Source organism: Ovis aries, chromosome 4 (genome assembly GCF_016772045.2).
Source record: "Ovis aries strain OAR_USU_Benz2616 breed Rambouillet chromosome 4, ARS-UI_Ramb_v3.0, whole genome shotgun sequence".
In the NCBI taxonomy this organism is placed as follows: domain Eukaryota; kingdom Metazoa; phylum Chordata; class Mammalia; order Artiodactyla; family Bovidae; genus Ovis; species Ovis aries.
This window is the reverse complement of record NC_056057.1, coordinates 33,550,228-33,572,576: the sequence shown is the minus strand read 5'-3', so window position 1 is coordinate 33,572,576 and position 22,349 is coordinate 33,550,228. Positions and strand designations below refer to the sequence as shown.

The 22,349-nt window shown below is 36.8% G+C and overlaps 1 protein-coding gene across 4 annotated transcripts in view; it reads right to left on the bottom strand.

Moving 5' to 3' along the window:
* RUNDC3B (RUN domain containing 3B) overlaps positions 1 to 22,349 on the bottom strand; it is a 175,207-nt gene that overhangs the window by 102,085 nt on the left and 50,773 nt on the right. For 2 of the 4 annotated variants that reach the window (XM_042249155.1, XM_042249156.1), the window contains exons 3-4: positions 8,861 to 8,911; positions 135 to 268 (exon numbers count right to left, since the gene is read on the bottom strand). In XM_042249155.1, the coding sequence (XP_042105089.1) occupies positions 135 to 268; positions 8,861 to 8,911 (185 nt within the window). The remainder of the gene's footprint in view (positions 1 to 134; positions 269 to 8,860; positions 8,912 to 22,349) is intronic. The other 2 variants (XM_015095223.3, XM_015095224.3) reach the window with 1 other exon arrangement.

The window sequence follows — 22,349 nt, the reverse complement described above, 5'->3', positions numbered from 1 at the left end:
TTTGGTCAAGTGCTTAATTTCAACAAAGAAAAGAAATATTGCATATAACAAAGAGCTTGAATTCTCTATTTGGGTTAAAATGCTTCGGCTGAGAGGACACACACACACCCTGCACATTACTACTGATGTCTTACCTTAGCTCTGGAGGAACTGACATGTTCCATATTTTCAATGCTGCAGATACAGTTCTGTGAAACTTTCCGGCAAGCCACTCTGATATAGTCCCAGAAGCTACGAGGACTTCCATAACCAAACCAGGTTACTTGACCTTCAGGAGACAAATTGTAACACAAAATAAAAAGAAAACCAGACTAGTAACTCAAAATGCAACAACAACAAAATAAAGGGCAGTAGAGTGTGAGATTGTGGAAAGGACACTGATCTTGGGGTCAAAAAGCCTTAAGTCTGGTCCCTTTCTAACTTTACCTACGTGTGTGATTTTGGACCATCTATTTAATGGATCTGGATCGTAATTTTGTCAACAATACAATCAGAGTAAATGAAGCAAAAAGGGCCTAGACACTAAACACAATTGTCTGCATGTTAATATCCTATTATTCTAACACAGTCTTTCAGAGAGCACACAGTTATCCTTCCTTGTGCTTCCAGTTAAGCATTCATTTAAATCACACCTTTGCTGTTTCCTGGCTGTGTGACCCCAGGCAAGTTAATTAACCTTTCTGAACACCACTTTTCCTGACACTAAAAGGGGACTAATTGGAGTAACCACTTAATGAGTATTCTCTGAATCAAATACAACAATACCTGAGTAATGCCTGACTAGTCCTGAGTAATGCCTGAGTAATGAGTATTGAGTATATGAGTATTGAATAATGCCTGAGTATTCAGAGTATGAGTATTCTCTGAATCAAATACAACAATTGCCGAGTAATGCCTGAGCAGTCCTGAGCATAGGACTTGGCACATTAAAGTACTATAAAATAAGAACGATAATAAAAAAAGAAAAACAAAATGTTACCTCCTAAACCTTTCTCTTCTTGGAAAAACAGAAAAAAATTTAAAAGGCAACACTTTTTCTCCTCTTCAGAGGAATACTTTGAAGAAATGAAACAATGTGTAGCCCATAAGTACCTAACAACTTCGGGAAGGTACACTGACTAATCATTACCACCCATTCACTATCATTCTACCCAAGCCTTCATCTGTCATTCACCTGCTCACTCCTAGTCAACAACCCATGACAAGTCCTTGGGCACTTACCATTCTAATCTTCCAGATCTGGATAACTTCGTCTGTGTTCAAGAACAAATGTTCTTTTGTGTGTATTAATATTTCAATGCAGGACTTTGGGTAATAAGTCCATGGGAACAATTTTTTACTCAATATTTTTAAATAGGATATGAGAGACATATTAGTATATCTTCAGTTTTCTGAAATAATTATTCTTACCTAGGGAAGCTGTTCAATCTTAAGAAAGAGTAGCTTTTTAAAACCTCTGCTTCTTTATTTTGAAGTAACATTTATTTATCTCAATTTTCTTTTCCCTGGGAACATGTTCTCTTTAAACATCATCAAGAAGTATAAAAGTGTTCTTGTCCACAAGCAGCATTTTAGGAACAATGTCTGAAATATCTTGAGTGGTGTCCAACCACAGCAACACCTAAGAATAACTAAGCTTCTTTTAAAAGGTACTTATGTCTGGGCTCCACCCAAACTAAATCATCAGAATCTTTGGGGGTGGGCCTAGGCATTGGTATTGTTAAAAAGATCCTTCTGGTATTTCTAATTATATAGTTAATCAACCAAGGGAAAGCTCACATGTTATGATAGGTAATCCCTATTTATCATGCAGGACATTTCAAAGGCCTCCTCTTTTTGTAAGCTGCATGTGATCTCTACAGCAAGTCACTCCTCCCTACAAGCTGGCCTAATACCCTGAGCTTACACGTATAGTTACCTGCTTACTTGATTGTCTCACACATTAGATGGTAAGGTCACTAAGGCAGAGACTATATCTTATTTGTCTTTAATTCTATCTCCAGCACTTGACACAATGCTTGTCTCACAGCAGGCATCTAATAAATATTAAAACAAATTGACTGGTTAATCCACACTAACCAGACCTTAATTGTAACTCATATAAAAATTTGAATCTTAAAAATCTAATTAGGATCTTTTTACAGTAACAGCTCAGTGACAATCTGGTATCAAGATGTCTGCATGCTACATTACAAACATCAAATATTCTGGACAAAAATATTTACTTTTATAAAAATACAAAAGCACTGACACATCCCTACTCAAACATCATTATTTAACTCAAACGTCTCTTCAGTAATGAAATCTTACTGCCTAAAGACAGAAATCTATAGGAGTATTTATAATCTTCCTTCTTTCCTTCAGTCTCTCCCCATCACTTTTCTTTGCTCCTTCTCCTCTTTAGTTAAAAATAGTTCCCAGAACATGATGTCAGTATAGTCTGTTTTTAGGGCAATTTTCATGTTATCAATTTGTTAGCCATTTGGAGAAGAGAGGATGTCTAATGCTAAGAAAGTGGGCTTTTGAGTCAAGAGGATCAGAACAGATCACTTTCTAGACATGCAATCTTAAGCAAATGACTTTTCACTTTACCAACCTGAGTTTCTTCTATAAACTGATAATAATGGTAGTTACCTACATGATAACACTGTTGTGAAGAGATAATGTATGTGCATCAATTACTACATAGCCTAATACAGATGTTAATAATCATTATTACTTTTATAATTATTATCATAGAATGAGTTAAGAGATCCAAGCTCCCCTTGCATTACAAAATAGCAATGAAATGCACAGTGAAGTTTTTCCCATTATTTGTTTAGAATCTAGAAAAATCTTTAAAATTTACTCCCTAATCCAACCTTTTCCCATATCAACCATGCTAAATTGACCTCCCTAAAATCTAGTCTTGGTTAATTTCTTTAGCTTCTATTAATTGAGATCATCCCACAATTTAAAAATGAGCACTAGCAACCACACTTCTTTCAATAAATGGAGTACCATACACAGGAAGCAGTCTTGAAGGGAGAATCACAAGGCTTCTCTGGTAACTTTATTTTAAATCTTCTCGTAAGTTTGACGTGGCTGAGGAAAATAATTTATGAGAAATTTCAAAGTAGAGCTGTTGAAAATTTAAAAAATGTAACAAAGTCCCCTACTGATGGGTAGGGTGACTCAGTAATCCCACTACTGGGCATATTTCCAGAGAGAACCATAATTCAAAACAACACATGCACCCCAATGTTCCCTGTAGCACTACTTACAATAGGCAGGACATGGAAGCAACCTAAATGTCCAGCAATAGGGGAATAGACAAAGAAGCTGTGATATATATATATATAGAATGGAATATTACTCAACCATAAAGAGGAATGAAACTGGATCATTTGTAGAGACATGTATGGACCTAGAGGCTATCATACCAAGTAAGGTGAGTTACAAAGAGAAAAATATCATATATTAATGAAATTAAAAGATGCTTACTCCTTAGAAGAAAAGTTATGACCAAAATAGATAGCATATTCAAAAGCAGAGACATTACTTTGCCGACTAAGGTCCATCTAGTCAAGGCTATGGTTTTTCCTGTGGTCATGTATGGATGTGAGAGCTGGACTATCAAGAAGGCTGAACACCAAAGAATTGATGCTTTTGAACTGTGGGGTTGGAGAAGACTCTTGAGAGTCTCTTGGACTGCAAGGAGATCCAACCAGTCCATTCTGAAGGAGAGCAGCCCTGGGATTTCTTTGGAAGGAATGCTGCTAAAGCTGAAACTCCAGTACTTTGGCCACCTCATGTGAAGAGTTGACTCATTGGAAAAGACTCTGATCTTGGGAGGGATTGGGGGCAGGAGGAGAAGGGGACGACAGAGGATGAGATGGCTGGATGGCACCACTGACTCGATGGACGTGAATCTGAGTGAACTCCGGAAGTTGGTGATGGATAGGGAGGCCTGGCGTGCTGCGATTCATGGGGTCGCAAAGAGTCGGACATGACTGAGTGACTGAACTGACTGAATGCATATATGTGGAATCTAGAAAAATGGTATAGATGATCTTATTTGCAAAACAGAAACAGAGACACAGAGAACAAACATATGGACACCAACGGGGTAAGAAGTGGGGTGGGATGAATTGGGAGATTGGGATTGACATCTATACACTACTGGTAACATGTATGAAATAGATAAGTGATGAAAACTTACTATATAGCTCTGGGAACTCTACTCAGTGCTCTGGGGTCACCTAAATGGGAAGGAAATCCCAAAACGAGGGGATATATATATGCGTACAGCTGATTCTCTTTGCTGCACAGTAGAAACACAACATTGTGAAGCAAATACACTCCAGTAAAAATTAATTTTTAAAAACACGGTCCCCTTTTGGGGGAGAAGAAACAAAGATACGGAAAAACTAAATATCTAGGCTTAGGTTATACGGAGAAGGAATGGAGGCTAAATCCTTGAGACTCCTATTATCTGTATGATTGCAGTCTACAGGACTTTCACCCAAGAGACAATGACGAGATTTCCTAGATAAGAAACTAAGGAAACTGAGAAGCTAAACAACTGACAGCCTGACACGTCACCATGTCGCAGGGCCTTACGCCGAGGCTGAAGCTCCAATACTCTGGCCACCTGATGTAAAGAGCTGACTCTTTAGAAAAGACCCTGATGCTGGGAAAGACTGAAGGCAGGAGGAGAAGGGGACGACAGAAGATGAGACGGCTGGATGGCATCACCAACTCAATGGACATGAGTTTGAGCAAAGCTCCAGGAGATGGTGAAGGACAGGGAAGCCTGGCGTGCTGCAGTCCATGGGGTTGTGAAGAGTTGGACATGACTGAGTGACTGAACAACAACAAAGTATACCAGCAATAGTATCTTCACAACACTTCCACCTATCAAGAAATTAGATGAGAGCATGACTGGCTTGATTCTGCCCGCCTTACTCTTTCATGTGCATTGTTTCAAAATGAATTTGTTAAATCAAGACTCTGAAGTTTTCACATTCAGAAGGATATGCACTGATTAAGAGAAGGTGGGGTTGTTAGAAACTCCAAATGAACTCTCATGTAAATTGTCCATATATCCTAGGATTTTAAGAAAGTAATTTCTGCATCTATTTAAATGCTTGAGGTTAAAAAGAATAACAGAAGTGTTCAATTGGTTATTTGAATTATTATTACTTGAACATCACTTCTACTTAAATACAGATTAACTGTTAGCAAAAGATGTACTTGGGGTTATTAGTCTATAAAACCTATATTCAACAGGAAAATTCAAAAACAAAGTTACAAGCTGACCATGCCTTTAAAAATAATTGCTGAGGTAATAAATAATCACTCCAAAGATAGTCTCATTTCCTTTAAAAATAACTACAAAAGCAAATCACATAGCAAGGAACCAACTAGCCTATATTTTGAAGACATTTTATTCAGAAGAAACATGCTATCACTAATTGAATTCTCTTTTTAATGTTGCCAACAAGTATAGATGTATAAAGTGATTTCAATTTTATATGTATTTTTAGAAGTTGACTTTTTCCAAAGTTAAACAAACTTTTCAATACTTATTTCCAACCCATTGATCTGACTCTAATTCATTTCAGGCACAGAAATAAGAGGTGACAGTTTGCTAGGCTAAAAGGTGATCTGCTACTAACCAGCTACATGATGTCTTTCCCACTAAACTGCCTATTTTCAAGCACCTTAAAATGGCCTGTGATCTCTAAGGTCTAACATTATTTTAAATTGCTCTTTTACATTACCTAACTTGAATAATGTAGATATTCACATCATGCAGAATATTTGTGTTTTGCTCTTATGTTATTTTATGGCCAGATGAGACCTTCTAAAAACTGAAATTTCCAAAGTGGATCTCTATTTAGTAGTGGATGACGACACGTCATCTTTTGGTAATATATAATGAATCTGTTAGATGACTTTCTTTCTCCACTCTTTGTATAGTGCTTAGTTATGTAAAGAGCTGGTCTCACAAGCTAAAGTTTTGTTACTGCCCCAATACATCACCTGGATGACAACATCCAAGACTATTACCTGGGACCTGCCATTTATCTAGACAAGCGATAAAAGACAGCCATCAAATTTTAAAAAGCCACTCTAATATCACTGCTGCTTGGAAGAAAAGCTATGACAAAACTAAACAGTGTTTAAAAAGCAGAGACATCACTTTGCCAACAAAGGTCCACATAGTCAAAGGTATAGTTTTCCAGTAGTCATGTATGGATGTGAGAGCTGGACCATAAAGAAGGCTGCATGCTAAAGAACTGATGCTTTCAAACTGTGGTGCTGGAGAAGACTCTTGAGAGTCCCTTGGACAGCAGGACATCAAACCACTCAATCCTAAAGGAAATCAAGCCAGAATATTCATTGGAAGAACTGATGCTGAAGCTGATATTCATTGGCTACCTGATGCGAAGAGCCAATTCATTGGCCAACCCGGATATTCACTGGCCACCTGATGTGAAGAGCTGACTAATTGGAAAAGACCCTGATGCTGGAAAGACTGAAGGCAGGAGGAGAAGGGGACAACAGAAGATGAGATGGTTGGATGGCATCCCCAACTCAATGGACATGAGTTTGAGCAACCTTTGGGAGACAGTGAAAGACGGTGAAGCCTGGCTTGCTAGAGTCCATGGGGTCGCAAAGAGTCGGACATGACTGAGCAACTGAACAACAAAAATGTCACTGCAAAAGTTTCAGATACTTAAAGGAAACTAATTACTTGTGGATTTATATTGTTGCCAATATATTTAGATTTTTTAACTTTGCACTGTAGATTTTATAGTGCGTGTGTGCGTGTTCAGCTGCTTCAGTCGTGTCCAACTCTTTGCGACCCTATGGACTGTCACCCACCACAGACTTCCTTTGTCCACGGGATTTTTCTGGCAAGAACACTGGAGTGAGTTGCCATTTCCTCCTACTGGGGGGATCTTCCGAACTCAGCGACTGAACCCATCTCTCCTCTGTCTCTTGCACTGCAGGCAGATTCTTTACCACTGAGTTGCCAGGGAAGCAGGAATCTTACATTTCTTCCTGCTAATTTATGAAAATTAGTTTAAAATTTTCTAAACAGAGAAAATTCCCATTTATGCAAAAGATCAGGTTCTTGTCCTTTAAAAAAAAGGCACTACTATTAGCTGAAGTTCACATTTACTAGACCATCCAGTGCTGAGAGTACAATCGTGACCTTGATTAATTTTCCAGATAAAGTTTCATGTTAATGTTCTATTAAAAAAAAAAGAAAAATATAAACACTTAAACTAACTTTAATTACACTTTCAGCTGATGTGAATAAGTCTGAGTCTAGATGAGATACTCAACTGTACTTATACTGCTAGCTCTATGTTACTTGTAAGATGCCTCAAATAAATCATTCAGCAACTGAGTCACAGTTGCTGCTACTGCTGCTAAGTCACTTCAGTCGTGTCCGACTGTGCGACCCCAGAGACGGCACCCCACCAGGCTCCCCCCGTTCCTGGGATTCTCCAGGCAAGAATACTGGGAATGGGTTGCCATTTCCTTCTCCAACGCATGAAAGGAAAAGTGAAAGTGAAGTCGCTCAGTCATGTCCGACTCCTAGCGACCCCATGGACTGCAGCCTACCAGGCTCCTCCGTCCATGGGATTTTCCAGGCAAGAGTACTGGAGTGGGGTGCCACTGCCTTCTCTGATGAGTCACAGTTACCAATCTATAAAATGTAATCATTATCCTTTGGTACTGACAATGTCTTGTTCACTGGTAAGGAATTTATCACAAACTTCTAAACTATACCACAGTTTATACCATAAAAATTAGCCAATTCTTAATCTCCCAAAACAACAAAGAAAATGAAGATAATCTGGTTCACCAGAAATCTGAAAACTGAATTTGACTTATAGGCTTTTTTATCCTAGTAATTTTACCATCTTTCAAAGCAGAGTACAAAGGTTTTGCTTTCTTCTTCTGCCAGCATTTTTGATATAAGGCTTAGAACACTGGTAGACTGAATTAAGAGCATGAAGGCTGACATCCACACAGAGTCACATATCAAAGCACAGGCCTGAAGAAATCGAGTGTAATGTTTCAGCAGTGACTAAGGTTATGCATAAGGGACCTAAATTGTTTAAAGTGATTGTGGGGATCAGGATTGAGGAAACGAGAAAATACTGTTTTTCTATTTCTACCTGTCTTACTATAAGTGATTTTTTAAAAATAACAACTATGTACTTCTTTCTAAGTGAAAAATATAATAAAAGTCCAGGTCATTAGCACGAGGCCTAGCACTGCTTTGTATACAGCAGGAACACAATAAAAAAAAGTTTCAAATAAGTGAGTTAAGGCATATATTTTACCTTGAAGAAAGGAAACTAAGAAATATAATCCCACTAGTGGTTTAAGACCAGTAATGACTGTTGATAGCACCCATGCATGTTTTACTGAGTAACTTTGGAAACTTCATAGCTTCCCTGAGCCCCAGTTTGCATGTAATTCAAATATTACTACACAGCACTTACAAACTGAGAAAATAACCAGTAAGTCTTATATTAGTGAGTTATAGTAAAATATAAATAACACAGATACACATGATTAATAAAATTGTGCTTAAAACCAGGAAACTTAACAGAAATACAAAGGGGGTCATGTAGGAGAGTAAATGGAGTTGTGTGGGTTAACAAAAAGCTTTTAATTTAAAAGTCAGCGTAAGCACAGTTCTGCCCTCTAGATTAACAAAAGTAGAAAGCTTTGCAAAACCCATGCAATGTACTAAGAAAGATCACTTAACTGATACAGCCCTCCCCAGTAAGTCAATTCCATGCTCCCGCGCAGCTCAGTGGCGGGAGACATCACCAGCATAGAGTACCTTGGAGAGGTATTTGCAGATGAGACAGCCACCGGCAACTTTGGGAACTCTCTTTAAAAAAAATAAACAACAACACAGAGATATTTGAGAAACCTGACATGAAGTTTACAAAAGCAAACTGAACAGCCCCAATAAGATAGCTACAAGTAATCCTGATGCAGTAAACACCACTCAAACTTATTATATACGATGAACTCAATTAAGATGAACAGGGGCTCTACTCAGCATGGATATCAAACTGGTCTCTTGTAGCCTATTCTGTTGGAGAGGCTGCGGTGTGTCAGTTACGAAAGAGAGAAGCTACTGTTCCCTGTTTATTTTCATCTCCATTACTGCTCCCCAAACATAACAAGCTGATAATGAAAGAATGCAAAATGAGCAAGAAGCCTGCTGAATTTGCTAGCCTTGCACCTCAGAATGTATACAAATGGCTAGGAAAGTTGCTCACTTATTGAACTATATGACTCAGAAAGTTAACTTTAAAAATAAATGTTCTTTTTACTGTTAAACTTTTCAAAAAGTTATAAAATTCATTTTAAGGGGAAGTTCTCTCTTTTATTGGTTTAAGAAGAGATAAAGTTTGCATAATTTTTTCTGAATTATGAGAACAGCACTTAATTATTCTGTAAAATAATCCTTAGTTTAACCAATGTTGACTAAATGCCTACTTTATGCAAAAACACTGTTTTTTCTACAGCTTCCAATTATTGTTTAACAATCACCATCTGGAAAAGTACTATAAATTCTTGCCTATGTTTTTTGGCAATTCCCAGTAGAATTACACAGGAACACTCCAAAGTCAAATTTCTGAAGTCATACTCCCCACAGATGGTATCTTCTTTCATAAGCAAACACTGAAATTCCAACAGGACATGGTCCCACACCTTTCCAAATACTTAGACCTTTTATGAAACTAAACAGAAGCAAGCAACCAAACACGGTCAGTAATGCATAAAAAAGTAAAAGGAAGGAGATATATATAGTTGTGCTATTGGCTACGTCTATGTTTCTACTATTCAGCTCTATCCTCCTACATCCATTTGCATCACTGGAAACAAATATTAAATTGGAAACATATCCAAAAGGATCTATAACCAAAGGTACCCTACTTGAAGTCTATATTAAAGTTGAATGCTCTTTCTACAACAAACAAAATGAAAATCTCTCTGCATTAAATGTAAATCAGAACAGAATGCTTTTCGTTGAAAATGTTAAGAACACCAATTTTTAATGTTTAAACCACGTTTACTAGCTCTGCCTTGAAAGTAGTGTATCTTATCTATAGTCATTTACATAATCAAAAAGTTATCAAAGTAAAAACAATTTTCAGGGAAACTGTGCTTAAAATAATTTTATTTTTAAAAAAAAGTCTCGAGTAAGATTCATCATCTTCAGATTTATGTCACGGTTTAATCAATCCCCAGTACAAAATAGGAAACAACTACTGAATCTATTATGAAGCTCAATTTATACTTTAGGATTTTTTTCAGCTATTAACATGTTAGCCTTTATGACCTGGTTATGCATAATATTTTGATTCTGGCTGTGGAACACCATCTGACAATTTTAACAACTAAAACATTTCCACTTATTTGCAGGCATTAATTGCTTTGATCATAATTTAATATCTCACGAGGTCACTTATAAGCAACCAGAAGTATCCAGACCAAAAGACAATCCACCAGATTCCAATTATCTGTAGTCACAGTTCAGCACCCATCTCGTTCTGTAGATGGAAAGGTGAGGCCCAGAGAGCGCCCACCTAGACCCAGCACATTTGTTCCCTGCATCCTCATGCTCATCTACTCCTTCAGCTGTAGACAAGATCTGACAGAGGAGAGAATCAGTCGACTGGCTTTCCTGGTTGAACGTGAGTTCTTCCTACAGTCTCATAAATGGGAAAAATAATGGCGCAGTAAACACAGAGTGTGAATGGGGTAACTATTTTTCATATAAAATATAAATCCTTATCTTAGATGGTGCCTATATATATATATATATATATATGAATGGCAAAGCTTACATTATTTCAAAGTGGCTCAAGGAGTGGCTTGTTAGTAGAAAACATTCTCATTTTCAATTGAAATTAAAACTTTTTGTTTTAAAGTATATGATAATATTTATTTATATATTTTATTTAAATTATTTATAATATATAAAAGATATAATACATACATGATATACCTGAACAAGAATATAGGTATATTAATATGCAAATACATAAAATTTATTTACATATTTCACATGTAATTTATGTTACACATTTCATATGTAACTAATATGTAATAGTATATATTCAAATTTATTACATATATATAATGTTATATATTTAACATTAAATATAATGTTAGGACAGATGAGACAAGACCAAATATTTAAATCAAACAAACTGAAAATGTTTTGTTCAAGAACAAAAATCATACAAATGGACCATTATAATTATATAATATATGGTGATACTAGGTACTAGTTTCTAAAATTTTATCCAAAAGAAGAATCTACTCAGAAATGGATACACAATAACAGGATGCTTAATTATACTGAAGATATAGTATTTTCTGACTTGGAAAGTAGATACTTTTCAAATACAAATAACTGTAAGTAAATCAACTTTATAGTCTTTATATTAATGTGGAAAATGGCCACCATACAGAAAAGACTACTGCTTTAAACAAATCAATCAGCCTTGGTGATAAGACTGAATGTAATACTAATCCATAAATACATTTATTCTTCCCTTTTTTCATGTTAGCCCTTGTTACAACTTTAGCTTTCTATTTGATTCCTTTGATGACTGAGCTACGTTATCATGACTGATAAAGTCTGACAGATGCTAACAACTATGTAAAACGTGACCCTTTGCCTCTGCTGTGTTTAGTCTTATTTTCTCTCTGTGTGTGTATACTTTTCTAATAAGGATACAAGTAGAAGATTTTACTTTTATGTAATTAAAGATGGATTCCTGAAAAGATCCCTAGATAGATTTGTAAATTGATTGCCATTTATAAGGCAAATAACAAGACTGATAATCCATGATCAGACAGTAAGTCAGAATTTTCACAAGTTTTCTTTTTAAACTGGGAATACCAGATAGAACATACTCTATTCTGTCATTAATACTAATAATGTTCAAGTTTGTATTGCTTGAAATTTTGAATATTTAACTATGTATTTGGATGTAAGAGAAAATCACTCAGTGACGCAATATTTACATACAAAATTATGCAAATACTTTACATTTGATAACTCATAGTGACTTTAAAGAAAAAAAATATAGGAAGAATTTTAACCAAATAAAAATATTAGATCATATGTAAGAACAACTCATGGAAATTAGAAAATCAGAAAAATGTAGGAACTGAAATTATGATGCTCTCCAAAAATGAATGAAAGTCCATTGTGCAATATTTTCCCTTTTCTACAATATGAGAAATATTTACTTCCTTTAAATGAGCAATATCTGAGCATTAAATGATCTAGACTGTTGAAATTATGTAAAAAAATTTTACCAAGAAAAAACTTTCCATTACTGAAAATAAACCAAATATGATTTGATAATTACAAGTAGCTCTAGGCTAACTTGCAAAACTCATAAGATCCAACTGGGAATGTCCTATTATTTTTCTGGCAGAGACTCAAAGGACTACAGACACAGGTAAACAAACACAAACATGAATTACCATCAGAAACCATCATTTCCTGCTAACTCCAAGAACTGGACTACCTATTAGAATCACAAACTTTTTAAACTCTATCCTATATTAAAAACACACACACACACAAAATATCCTAGGCAATTCTATCGATAGTAGCTATTATTTAATAAGTCATTTCATAATGCTTTCTCCCATGTTGTACTCCCTTCTCAGAACCCAACTCTAAATTGTAATTCTTTCATTTGAAGGACTTTTGAAGAGAAGTTCACAAAAAATGAACTTGAAAAACTTTCCAAGGGTAACCAGGTTTAAAACCATTAATAAACCTCTCCTTCTGTAAATAAGAAAATGTTTAAATGTGAAAGTTAAAAATTCCTTGAAAATTATGGTTTGGTTCTAAAATATAAAAACTGTTTTGGTCCTGTCTCCAAATAAATATAAAAACTTGAGATATCTTTCTTGCTCTTCACCTAAAAACACTGAAAATAAATAACACTAATTAAGAGTAGTATGACAATCCCATAGCTTCAAACAGGAGCAAATCACCAACTATGTGGCCATTGTGTGTTTCAGAATTTTAAACATTCAAAACCATATACAGTATGAAACTAAGACAAGAAAAATATTTCAGATGTTTCAAAACAGAAATAAACTTTCAAGTGAAACATAAGAATAAAATAATAAACTACCAATAATAATTATATAAGAAGACAAGTATCAAGGGAGAAAAAAGTCATTGATCAAAATGGGCTATAAAATAATGAGTTCCACATAATATACATAATTAATTCTTTATTCTAGACTAATTTAAAAAGTTATTCCACAAAACAAATAAGTCATAATCTGGAAGTTAGGAAAAGAGATGAGTAAACATGAACATACATTCAATCTCACATACATTCAATCTCATTTGTAAATAAAAACAAATTAAAATAACAAAATGTTGTATATATTTCATATTAGCAGAAGACCAAAAATATTTACCCCTTACCAAATTAAAAATAGTAATATAATAGTATAATGAGCATATGAGAAAATAACCATATATACTATTGTTCTACAACCTGAGAGATGATAGATAATATAGCAACATACATTAAACATAATACATATATATCATAATGTGCATACCCTTTAATTTCAGTAATTACTATTCTAAGAATGCATTAGCTACTATCTTTAATAGAAAACAATTTTCAAGAATTAGAAAACTGAACTTTTTTTCAGTGATATATGACAGCATGTTTATGAAAGAGAAATTTGGTAAAAAATTTTGATAAGTAAATATGACATTAATTATGGTGCATTTATACAACTGAATATTATATATATGTTTAAAATGAAATGGCAATATAAACAAGAGAAGACAGATGCTCAAAAACCTGTACATGACTTTTCATAACAGTACTATTATAATAGGACTGTTGCTGTAGAAAAAAAAATGAAAACAATCTAAATGTCCATTAAATGAATAATAAATACACAAAATGTGGTATATTTATAGAATGGAACATTATTCAGCCACTAAAAGGAATGAAGTTCTGGTAGCTGTACAAGAAGAATTAGCCTTGAAAACATGCTAAATTAAAGAAGCCAAACATAAAAGCCACACATTTTATGACTTCATTTACATGAAATGTGCAGAAGCAAATCCATAAGGACCAAAAGTATATTAGTGGTTTCTAGGAAATGGGGTGTGGGGGTTGGGGAGAGTAAAGGAAGTGATTGCTCAGCGGATACAGAGGTTCTTTTATAATATAATGAAAATGTCCTGGAACTGACAGCAGTGATAGTCGCACAACACTGTGCATATACTAAAATCCAGTATATTGTACACTTTACGTTGGTTAAAATAGTGAACTTTATGTTATAGGAATTTAATCTCAAGTCTTTAAATGCTCATAAAACAAAATGATGTGGAAAAATCTAGCATGACTAATGGCAAAACACAGGTCATAACAAAGAAAATACAAATATTGTCTATGTATACATATTCAGATATGATAGATATACAGAAAGTTGCTAGCTGCAGTTATATCTGGGATTTCTGGAAGGTTTTATTGATACTTCTAAGGTTTTATATGTGGACCTCTCGTCATTTTTACGTGAAGTAGGAGTAAAAGGGAAGACAGAGAACAACTGACAGTCCAAGAAGACGGAAGCATACATACACAGAAAGGGGTTAAATTAAGGAATCGTGCTAGAGCTTCATCATTTTCTTCCTTTCTTCCCTTTTTTTAAAAACACAGTAGAACATTAACAAGAATATAAACAAAGTCAAATAGTCCACATGGCCTTTATGGGATAAAATCTTAAAATGAAGAAAGAGGTTTTTCAAAAGGCATCAGGAAAACAAGAAATGATAAGGGCTATAAGCTTAGGAATACATAAAAGTATAGGAATATGTTTTTAATCAAAAAAGATATATGAAGAAAAGGAAACTTGAGTGATACTTCAATGTTTCCAGTCACATTTTTTAAACCATACTTACAAATTGAAGTTCTCTGTTTTCAGACTCTACATAGCTGCTTATTTACTACTTGAACTTTAAATTTACTGTCCTACATAGAGGTTAATTTTATTTCCTATACAATTTAAGGGTCTCCCTCCATGGCCCAGTGGTAAAGATCTGCCTGTCAATGCAGGTTCAAACCCCGGGTCAGGAGGATCCCCTGGAGAAGGAAATGGCAACCCACTCCAGTATTCTTGCCTGGGAAATCCCATGGACAGAGGAGCCTGGCAGACAACTCAAGACATTGAACGAAAATAACCATCTACATATAACCCTGGATGTTTCAAGAATGTTTGAATGTTATGATTTTCTGAGATACAAAATCTGCTGAAGGTTTCCTACATTTCCAAGTATATCATGGAAGTACATTCCAAGAACAGAGTGTCCTTGTTCATTGTCTAAAAGCCAAACTTTGGCAACCTTCAGAGCCACTTTCTTTTCTTACATCATGTTTTTCTGGCCTGAGTAGGTGAGTTTTATTTGGGTGAGTTGTATTCAAATGTTACTGCAGAAACAATTCAAGTCTCATTTTATGTACAAAGACTCAAAAGTTGGAAAACTATCAAAAATGAACAAAGAAAATTCAAGAGCCAAATGGAGAGGTTTATCTTTACCACTGTTTCTAATAGTGCTTACACCACACTTCAAAAGGTGGCCTCATGGGGAGGTAACTATTTATTATTTAAGTCAGGAAGAGCTTTGAGGTTCAAGCCAGTGTTCCTGAACAATGCTTAGGTATCATAACAGTTCAACTGGATAGCACAAATTCTAAAATGTCAAGTCACAGACATTCTACCTTATTTTAAGAGTCTAAATCCAGGTGCTATCACAGAAAAAAACAAAACCAAAAAAACAGCCCAGAAATTAGTACTCAGGGGATCAAGTGGAAATTTCTCAAGAGTTCTGTTTTTCAACGAATATTCACTATGTGCCTACCATATCCCAAGCACTGTTTCAGAAATATAGGTGATGTCAATGAATGAAACAAAGATCTTTAGCCTAACGAAGCTTATACTTTAGCAGAGGTAAAGGAATACAATAAACAATAATCATGAAGATGGCGGATGAACAAGACGGGGAAACGACTTTCTCCCCCACAAATTCATCAAAAGAACATTTGAACGCTGAGAAAATTCCACAAAACAACTTCTGAATGCCAGCAGAGGACATCAGGCACCCAGAAAAGCAGCCCATTGTCTTCGAGAGGAGGTAGGAAAAAATAAAAAAGATAAAAAGACAGACAAAGAGGTAGGGATGGAGCTCCACCCTGGGAAGGCAGTCTTAGAGAAGTTTCCGAACACCAGGAAACACTCTCACTGCCGAGTATGTGGCGAGCCTTGGAACCACAGAGGGCAACATAACCAGGAAGAAAAATAAATAAATAATTAAACCCCACAGATTACATGCCCAACGGTAACTCCCCCAGCAGAGAAGCAGCGCAGATGCCTGTATCCGCCACTAGCAAGCGGGGGCTGGGCAGGGAGGCGCGGGCTGCATTGCTTAGGATAAGGACTGGGCCTGAATGCCCCGAGGGCAATCTGAGGGAACTAACTTGGGATAGCAAACCCAAGGGTTAACTACTGTGGGATAACTACTGTGGGATAACTACCACATGAAAAGCCTTAACCTAAGACACCGCCAGGCCCGCTTACAGAACAAACGACCGAGCAGAGCTAGCCAGCTGCAGACCGGCCCATCACCCTCCGGTGACAGGCAGACGAGGGCAGCCAGGGCCGATAGGGGGCAATCACAGCCCCAGAGAGGCATTATCTACCAAACTGCAAGAAGGCTTCGTTGCTAACCAAGACTTCTTGGGATTCTGGACGGTCAACGTCCACTTGAGAAGGTACGCCAGTTGTACACCCAGAAAACCGAGCGGCAGAGACGGGCTAGGTGGTAAGTCGCAGCAACCGTGCTTGCCAAACGCCTGGTCACCTGAGCTGCTCGGACCTGGGAAGGGCACAAAACGCAGGCCCAACCAAGTCTGCACCTCTGAAGACTACCCGAGTACCTGAATCTGAGAAGCTTAGACCTGGGAAGTCCATACAACCCAGGGCCGGCCTCAGACAGTTCCCAGCAGAGCAACCTGGAACCTAAGCAGTGTAGACAGAAAAAGCACACACGCCGTGAGCGGGGGCAGGCCCAGTGTGGCCGAGATACTGCGAGCACATGCCAGTGTTATTTGTTTGCAGCATCCCTCCCTCCCCACAGCGCAACTGAACAAGTAGCCCTAAAAAAGTGTCCACCACCGCCCCCTTGGGCCATGACAGAAATTAGACACTGAAGATACCAGCAAACAGAAGAAGCTAAAACAGAGGGAACCGCCTTGGAAGTGACAGTGCAATAGATTACAACCCTGTAGTTAGTACTGACTACATAGGAAGGGGCCGATAGATTCTGAGAAATATAAGCCAGACCAAGGAACTATCCAAAAATGAACTGACCCCACACTACCCACAACACCACCAGAGAAAGTCCTAGATATATTTTTATTATTTTTACTATCATTCTTTAATTTTTTTTTAAGTCCTCTGCTGCCATTGCTGCTGCTGCTAAGTCGCTTCAGTTGTGTCAGACTCTGTGTGACCCCACAGACAGCAGCCCATCAGGCTCCACCATCCCTGGGATTCTCCAGGCAAGAACACTGGAGTGGGTTGCCATTTCCTTCTCCAAAGCATGAAAGTGAAAGGTGAAAGTGAAGTCGCTCAGTCGTGTCTGACTCTTAGCAACCCCACAGACTGCAGCCTACCAGACTCCTCCATGCATGGGATTTTCTAGGCAAGAGTACTGGAATGAGGTGCCATTGCCTTCTCCATTGTAACCTACTATTACTTTGCAAAAAAAAAAAAAAGAGGGACCCTATTTTTTAAAGCAAACTTCATATATATATTTTTTATAACTTTTGTGATTTTTTTTCCTTTTTCTTTAATATTGTATTTTTGAAAATCCAACCTCTATTCTAGATTTTTAATCTTTGCATTTTGGTATTTCTTATCAACTTTGTACCTTTAAGAACCCAATCTTCAGTACCCATTTTTATTTGGGAGCAAGATTACTAGCTTGACTGTTCTCTCCCCCTTTGGAGAGAACAGTTCTCCACCAAGTCACCTCTATCTCCTCCCTCCCGCTTCTCTTCTCTACCCAACTCTGTGAATCTCTTTGTGTGTTCCAGATGGTAAAGAACACTTAAGGAACTGATTACTGGCTGGATCTGTCTCGCTCCTTTTGATTCCCCCCCTTATCCTCCTGGCCACCTCTATCTCCTCTCTCCCTCTTCTCTTCTCTGTATAACTCCGTCAGCATCTCTGAGCAGTCCAGGCTGTGGAGCATACATAAGGAAGTGATTACTGGCTAGCTTGCTCTCTCCTCTTTTGATTCCACTTCATCTCATCCTGGTCACCTCTATCTCCCTCCTCCCTCTTCTCTTCTCCATGTAACTCTGTGAACCTCTGTGGCTATCCCTCACTGTGGAGAAACGTTTCATCTTTAATCTAGATGTTTTATGAACAACGCTGTATAGATGGAGAAAACTTGAGGCTACCATAAAAATAAAACAGAAAACCAGAAGCAGGAGGCTTAAGTCCAAATCCTGAGAACACCAGAGAACTCCTGAATCCAGGGAACATTAATCAATAGGAGCTCATCAAACACCTCCATACCTACACTGAACCAAGCACCATCCAAGGGCCAACAAGTTCCGGAGCAAGACATACCATGCAAATTCTCCAGCAACACAGGAACACAGCCCTGAGCTCCAATATACAGGCTGCCCAAAGTCACTCCAAACCCACTGACATCTCATAACTCATTACTGGACACTTCATTGCACTCCAGAGAGAAGAAATCCAGCTGCACCCACCAGAACACTGACACAAGCTTCCCTAACCAAGAAACCTTGACAAGCCACTGATACAACCCCACCCACAGTGAGGGAACTCCACAATAAAGAGAACTCCACAAGCTGCCAGAATACAGAAAGGCCACCCCAAACACAGCAATATAAACAAGATGAAGAGACCGAGGTAGGCAAAGGAACAGGAAAAATGCCCAACAAACCAAACAAACGAGGAAGAGATAGGGAATCTACCTGATAAAGAATTCCAAATAATGATAGTGAAAATGATCCAAAATCTGGAAAACAAAATGGAATTACAGATAAATAGCCTGGAGACAAGGATTGAGAAGATGCAAGGGTTTAACAAGGACCTAGAAGAAATAAAAGAGAGTCAATATATAATGAATAATGCAATAAATGATATCAAAAACACTCTGGAGGGAACAAATAGTAGAATAACGGAGGCAGAAGATAGGATTAGTGAAGTAGAAAATAGAAAGGTAGAAATAAATGAATCAGAGAGGAAAAAAGAAAAACAAATTAAAAGAAATGAGGACAATCTCAAGAGACCTCGAGGACAATATGAAAGGCCCCAACATTCGAATCATAGGAGTCTCAGAAGAAGAAGACAAAAAGAAAGACAATGACAAAATACTTGAGGAGATAACAGTTGAAAACTTCCCTAAATGGGGAAGGAAATAATCGGCCAAGTCCAAGAAACCCAGAGAGTCCCAAACAGGATAAACCCAAGGTGAAATACCCCAAGACGCAAATTAATCAAATTAACAAAGATTAAACATAAGAACAAATATTAAAAGCAGCAAGGGAACAACAACAAATAACACACAAGGGGATTCCCATAAGGATAACAGCTGATTTTTCAATAGAAACTCTTCAGGCCAGGAAGAAATGGCAAAACATACTTAAAGTGATGAAAGAAAATAACCTACAGCCCAGAGTACTGTACCCAGCAAGGATCTCATTCAAATATGAAGGAGAAATCAAAAGCTTTACAGACAAGCAAAAGCTGAGAGAATTCAAAACCACCAAACCAGCTCTCCAACAGATGCTAAAAGATCTTCTCTAGACAGGAAACACAGAAAGGGAGTATAAACTCGAACCCCAAACAACATAGTAAATGGCAACAGGATCATACTTATCAATAATTACCTTAAACATAAATGGGTTGAATGCCCCAACTAAAAGACAAAGACTGCCTGAATGGATACAAAAACAAGACCCCTATATATGTTGTCTACAAGAGACCCATCTCAAAACAAGAGACACATACAGACTGAAAGTGAAGGGCTGGAAAAGATATTCCACACAAATAGAGACCAAAAGAAAACAGGAGTAGCTATACTCATATCAGATAAAATAGACTTTAAAACAAAGGCTGTGAAAAGAGGCAAAGAAGGACACTACATAATGATCAAAGGATCAATCCAAGAAGATATAACAATTATAAATATATATGCACCCAACATAGGAGCACGGCAATATGTAAGATGAAGGCTAACAAGTATGAAAGGGGAAATTAACAGTAACACAATGACAGTGGGAGACTTAAATGCCCCACCCACACCTATGGATAGATCAGCTAAACAGAAAATTAACAAGGAAACACAAACTTTAAATGATACAATAGACCAGTTAGACCTAATTGATATCTATAGGACATTTCACCCCAAAACAATGAATTTCACCTTTTTCTCAAGGACACACGGAACCTTCTCCAGGATAGATCACATTCTGGGCTGTAAATCTAGCCTTAGTAAATTCAAAAAAACTGAAATCATGCCAAGCATCTTTTCTGACCACAATGCAGTAAGATTAGATCTCAATTACAGGAGAAAAACTATTAAAAATTTGACGTATGGAGGCTGAACAACACGCTGCTGAATAACCAACAAATCACAGAAGAAATCAAAAAGAAATCAAAATATGCATAGAAACAATGAAAATGAAAACACAACAACCCAAAACCTGTGGGACACTGTAAAAGCAGTGCTAAGGGGAAGGTTCATAGCAATACAGGCATACCTCAAGAAACAAGAAAAAATTCAAATAAATAACCTAACTCTACAACTAAAGCAACTAGAAAAGGAAGAAATGAAGAACCCCAAGGTTAGTAGAAGGAAAGAAATCTTAAAAGGGCAGAAATAAACGCAAAAGACACCAAAGAGACAATAGCAAAAATCAACAAAGCCAAAAGCTGGTTATTTGAGATGATAAATAAAATTGACAAACCATTAGCCAAACTCATCAAGAAACAAAGGGAGAAATATCAAATCAATAAAATTAGAAATGAAAATGGAGAGATCACAACAGACAACACAGAAATACAAAGGATCATAAGAGACTACTATCAGCAATTATATGCCAATAAAATGGACAGCATGGAAGAAATGGACAAATTCTTAGAAAAGTACAACTTTTCAAAACTGAACCAGAAGAAATAAAAAATCATAACAGACAATCACAAGCATGGAAATTGAAACTGTAATCAGAAATCTTTCAGCAAACAAAACCCCAGGTCCAGACGCCTTCACAGCTGAATTCTACCAAAAAGTTAGAGAAGAGCTAACACCTATCCTCCTCAAACTCTTCCAGAAAATTGCAGAGGACGGGAAACTTCCAAACTCATTCTATGAGGCCACCATCACCCTAATACCAAAACCTGACAAAGATGACACAAAAAAAGAAAACTACAGGCCAATATCACAGACGACCATAAATGTAAAAACCTTTAACAAAATTCTAGCAATCAGAATCCAACAACACATTAAAAAGATCATACACCATGACCAAGTGGGTTTTATCCCAGGGATGCAAGGATTCTTCAATATCCACAAATCAACCACTGTAATACAACACATTAACAAATTGAAAAATAAAAGCCATATGATTATCTCAATAGATGCAGAGAAAGCCTTTGACAAAATTCAACATCCATTTATGATAAAAACTCTCCAGAAAGCAGGAATAGAAGGAACATACCTCAACATAATAAAAGCCATATATGACAAACCCACAGAAAACATTATCCTCAATGGTGAAAAATTGAAAGCATTTCCCCTAAAGTCAGGAACAAGACAAGGGTGCCCACTCTCACCACTACTATTCAACATAGTTTTGGAAGTTTTGGCCACAGCATTCAGAGCAGAAAAAGAAATGAATCCAGATTGGAAAAGAAGAAGTAAAACTCTCACTGTTTGCAGATGACATGATCCTCTACATAGAAAACCCTAAAGACTCCACCAGAAAAGTACTAGAGCTAATCAATGGATATAGTAAAGTTGCAGGATATAAAATCAACACACAGAAATCCCTTGCATTCCTATACACTAACAATGAGAAAACAGAAAGTGAAATTAAGGAAACAATTCCATTCACCATTGCAATGAAAAGAATAAAATACTCAGGAATATATCTGCCTAAAGAAACTAAAGACCTATATATAGAAAACACTGGTGAAAGAAATCA